Genomic DNA, 4857 nt, shown 5'->3' on the forward strand with positions numbered 1-4857 from the left:
CTGCGTACTGCAGACACCCTGATGGACCTGCACGCTGCCCAAACCAAAAATCCAGTCAGCTTTCCCCTCGTGAGCACTCCCCTCGCGGCACGAGGGATCCCGACTGGAGGCATGCCGCACCCGGCGCGGGGCTGACGCGATCTCAGCGGCACTCCCCAGCCTGAGCGCAGACCAACGTCCAGCCTCCCTGGTTTGGCGTCGCCTCTTCGCCTGAAGGTAGCGTCGTGCCAGCTCACAGGTTCGGAGCCCCGATTTAGGCATTAAACCAACAGCATCAGGTCAAACCATGCAAAAGCCGAATTAAACAGGAGCGAAAATGAAACTTTACAGCAGCGAAGTGGAGCAGAATATAGTCTTTAGAAGCTTCTCACAGATTCCAGAGTGAAATTGCTCTGCATTAAAGTATTACTGCCATCACACGGGCCAGGCTTCTGGTCTGCAATTGACTTTAGCTTCTAAAAACAACTGAGCAGAAAGAAAGAGCTTTGCAAACGGGAATACTTAAGTTTTGGAAGCTGAAAGGGAAATATGCACCTCCCAGAGAGGCTCCACCTGTAACAACACCACGTGGTGGTCAAACAGAAACCAAGCAGGGCAAGGATCGGGGCCAAGGCAGCCTTGGACACCTAGCAGGCTGTTTGAAAAGCCCGCGCCGCCTCCCGCCAGACCCCACCCCAGCGTGTCCAGCACGGACAAAGAGACCTCATCGGCCGTTAACGCTGCCTCCCGTAATCCCAGCGAGCGAGGCGACGCCGCTGGCAGTGCTGTCATTCCGCAAAAAGGGAGGATGGCAAAATGCCAGCAGGGACTGTGAGGAATAATATGCACTCTCCCCACGCACATTCCAAGCTCGGGGCAAGGGAGACAGGCAATCCAAATCATAGAATCATAGAATCATGGAATGGTTTGGGTTGGAAGGGTCCTTAAAGCTCATCTAGTTCCAACCCCCCTGCCATGGGCAGGGACCCCTTCCATAGACCAGGTTGCTCCAAGCCTCATCCCGCCTGGCCTTGGACACTCCCAGGGATGGGGCATCCACAGCTTCTCTGGGCAACCTGTCCCAGTGCTCCCCACCCTCTCTGTGAAGAATTTCTTCCTGACATCTAATCTAAACCTCCCTGATTTCAATTTGTACCCATTACCCCTTGTCCTGTCACTACAGGCTCTTGTAAAAAGTCCTCTCCCAGCACCCTTGTAGGTCCCCTTCAGATACTGGAATCAGACGAGCGGGTAAATTAAAATCACCCTGGAAGAAAAGTGACAAGCTCAGCTGTCCTGCGAGCATCCTGCTGCAGCTGGCTGCCACCAAGAGGGAAGTTGAACCTCCAGGAGGGGGTGGCATTGATCCCTCTCTCCAGCAAAGCGCGGTAAGAACGTGTTCTGAACACAAGCATCTCACAGGACAGGTTTAACTGCGGCACCTCGGCTGACCTAACCGCACGCCCACGGGGCCGGGAAACATCGCTCAGCCCCATGCACTCCGCATCCGCCCGACGAAAGAACTTACCGTTTAAGTTTCCGCCCGTGGACACAGCGCTGTTCTGCTTCTGGTTATCGTAGGCCGGCCCGATGTTGGCAAGATCCTGAAAAGAGGAAGGAGATGCGAGGTGCAGTCAGTCAAAGCTGCTGCCCAAAGCCCACACGCGGCGCTCCCCGGTTGGAGCGGTCCCAGACGCGGCCCGGTGCAGCGCTCGCTTGGCTAAGCTCTGCCCCTCTGACTGCACAGGGGCCAGTGGCAGAGAACCCCCTTCCCCCCGCACACTGCCCTCCCACCTCTGCTTACGTACTTGGTCTAGAAGTCCAAACTTGGGGTAATCCTCTTCCGGGTCTTTGCTCCCTGGGTCGGGATGCTCTTTCACCAAGAAAACATCTCTTTCTTTACACTAAAACAGAGGAGTTTTGGCCACGCGGGGTAAGATCGCGCCAAGCTCATTAACAAGTGGTTAAATCAGAGTATTTACCACTAAGTGGTCTGTACACACAGATTCCTCACCGCGTGACTCTAAGCCCAGACGCAGCCAACCCAAGCGCCAGGCGAGCGCACCATTGGCAGAGAATCCTCCACGGATTTGAGCTCCACTTACCATCGTCTTGACGATGTTATTAGGCCAGGTCATCTTCCCCGGTCTCTGCCGCGTGGTCATGCACTCCCAGTACTTATCGATAAAGGGGATGATATCCTGCAGGCAAACACAACCCAGCCCTAGCAGCGGGGGTCCGCAAGTCGCGCTGCCGGTCCTGGTCTGGACCCGCCCTCCGCGGAAACCACAGCCCGCGGGAACCCGCGACGGCGTGGCCAACGGCCGTACCTTGTCTTTTGAAAACATGGTTTTCGGGTGCTCGTCCTGCGTCCTCGACTGCCACGTCAGGTTGGCCAGAGCGCTGAGGCACATTTCCTTGAGATCTTGAAAACAGAGACGTACCGGCGCTGGAATTACGCTTCCCGCGGAAGAGCAACAGCCCGCCCGCCTAGACAGCGACCGCTGAGCGCGCAGCACCCGCGCGAGCTCGGGCAGCAAAACCTCCCAGGTCCTGCCCTACCTCAGCAGCTCTCGCAAAACACCTTTTCACCCCTCAGAAAATGAGAAGCCAAATATTTTTAGAAAAAGCCAAACAGGCTGGTTGCTAATACAGGATTTATGGTCATTTTTGAGAAGCTGCAGCAGAACCCTCCCGCCGCCTCCAGGTAAAACAAAGCCTCTAGGAGTATCTTGCGTAAAATTCCACTTACTTGCTTGTTTTCTTAGGAAATACGTGTTCCCGCTGTGATGGCAGACGTTGCAGTGGAAACTGTAGTTGGTCATGAAGGGCAGACACGACCTGGAAGAGAGCACGCTGGCCCGTGAGCGCTGGTGGTCGCCTCACCGCCTCAGGGTCAGGAATTGATTTTGCTTTACTACACCGGGTTAAGAAATCCACTATTCCAGGTTAACAAATGAATTATCCTCCCTCTCTCCCAAACCAGAAGTATCTTACAGCCTCAGCGACTTTCCCATCACAGGAGGTTTATCATGGGCATCAAGAAAAACCACGGAGTTCTCGAGAAAAACAGATACAGGCCAAGCGTTGCCTCTCGGTTCCGAGAGATCCTGAAGTTCGTTCGGCAAAGTAAGAGACAACACCCCCAAGCTCTGGACAAGGAGCTCCGCAGCTGAGTCAACTCACGTTAATTGGAGATCCAGAGCACTTTGTAGGGACAAAACCCAATCAAAAAGGTTAAGTTTTTAAGAGGCCTAAGGTAAGTCCCACAGGGGTTCCAGGCAGAAAGCTGAGTTTGCCCATTGATGGGAACAAAAGAATAATCTTCCCGTGAGTGAAAACATCTGCTGAGCCCCCTCTGCTCTTCAAACAACGCTGTCAGGCCTCTGAGGCACGGACCTAAGCCCAGGGGTGGCTCGGACAGCGCTGAGGTCTGGACAAGCCGCAACGTGCACGCGTAAACACTTCCTCCCGCGCCGGGCAAAGCTTCTGTTATTTACGGAACACGCCGGTTTCCAAGCGTCCAAGGACACGGACAGGGTCCTGGCCCTTGGCCATTCACACTCCAGATACTTCCAGTTCTGCTAACCCAGCGCTGAGCAGAGCTTACGTACGTGGTATCGATGCCGAACGTGTCCGCTGTGAACCACTTCGTACAGATGCCGCACTGCAGCTCGATCTCCCCAAGCTGCCGTCCGTTCTCTTCATCCACCGAGCCTGCCTGAGCATCCAAGACTTCGGAGTTGTCCCCAGCCGCTTCCTACAAGCAGAGCAGACCAGCAGACACTCCCAGACTGCCCCCATCAGTCAGGAAAGAGGCTTTGTGCCCTAACCTGCCAAGCTGGAGGGAATGCATTTTACCCCCTAACACACAGTAAGCCAGAACTGTTTTGTGGGTTCAGTCAGCAGATGGGTGAGGATTTAATTTCCAAAGCAGTTCTTTAAAAAGCTAAATCTGGAACCCACAGGACAGAAAGTCCTTCTCGTCTGAACCACGGGAAGGCGTTCAGATTTTGGCTTTTGAGTAACTACCTTCTCGTCTTGGGTGTCTTTGTCTTACCCTGACTCAGCAGTCTGGGAAAACCGAGGATGGTTATTAGCCCCAGCACGTCCGGCGTTGCAGACATCTATTTGTTGCACAGAAACGCTTCATTTTCTGAAAACAACCTGTACGCTTGCCCTGCTTCCACACCACGTGCAGCCCGTGGCCACCCCACGCCTTTGCATCGCCCCAGTCACCCGTGCGAAGGCACCAGGTGGCTACTGTCGCGGTTTAGCGACCAAGTAAAAATCCTTCGGGAAAATGCGCTGGTGGCAAGGGACCAAAAAGGGAAACGAAGGGGAAAAGGGAGAGTGCTAACAGCCTGGTGAACAGGTATCCCAAGGATAAGCCTCCACCCAACCAACAATGACCCACAAGAGGCAGGGACAACTTCCAGGGTCCGTAGCTCCGGCAGACCCACACAGACTCCACCACGAGGGCAGGGACGAGCAAATCGTGGCGTCTGGTGCCAAGGGCAGCCAGGGAACACCCTCACCAACAGGCTGCTCCTTCAGCTCTGGGCACTCCCACATCCTCCACCCATGCCAGCACCGCAGAACTCACCCCCTCAGACCGGGCTTCCCCCCGCGAACCCCAGCTGCCCGCAGCCACCTACCAGGGGGTCCTTTCCGTTGGCAGACTCTGTCTCCAGAGCTGTGGTGACATCGACCAGGGCGGCATCCCCCCTGCAAGGGCAGAAAGGAGTTCCTGAGAGGGACCCCCACCCTGGCGGAACGGTGGTGGGGTGCAGCCAAGCCCTGGGGCCTGGCATGGACTGGGGGGTTCTGACACGGAGTGGAGGGGCCTGACATGAACTGGGGGGGGCCTGGCACGGA

General features: G+C 55.6%; 1 protein-coding gene across 1 annotated transcript in view; it reads right to left on the reverse strand.

Moving 5' to 3' along the window:
- The window catches only part of ASH2L (ash2 (absent, small, or homeotic)-like (Drosophila)), a gene marked incomplete at its 3' end in the record, with an annotated part of 8938 nt that extends 4238 nt beyond the window's left edge, over positions 1 to 4700 (reverse strand). Inside the window, exons 1-7 of the mRNA XM_010154696.1 lie at positions 4638 to 4700; positions 3594 to 3739; positions 2732 to 2820; positions 2310 to 2404; positions 2085 to 2180; positions 1788 to 1883; positions 1508 to 1583 (exon numbers count right to left, since the gene is read on the reverse strand). Of these exons, the coding sequence (XP_010152998.1) occupies positions 1508 to 1583; positions 1788 to 1883; positions 2085 to 2180; positions 2310 to 2404; positions 2732 to 2804 (436 nt within the window). The remainder of the gene's footprint in view (positions 1 to 1507; positions 1584 to 1787; positions 1884 to 2084; positions 2181 to 2309; positions 2405 to 2731; positions 2821 to 3593; positions 3740 to 4637) is intronic.
- Between the last annotated feature and the right edge of the window lie 157 nt (positions 4701 to 4857).

The sequence above is a fragment of the Eurypyga helias genome, unplaced genomic scaffold, assembly GCF_000690775.1.
Source record: "Eurypyga helias isolate BGI_N326 unplaced genomic scaffold, ASM69077v1 scaffold29100, whole genome shotgun sequence".
NCBI classification, from domain to species: Eukaryota; Metazoa; Chordata; class Aves; order Eurypygiformes; family Eurypygidae; genus Eurypyga; species Eurypyga helias.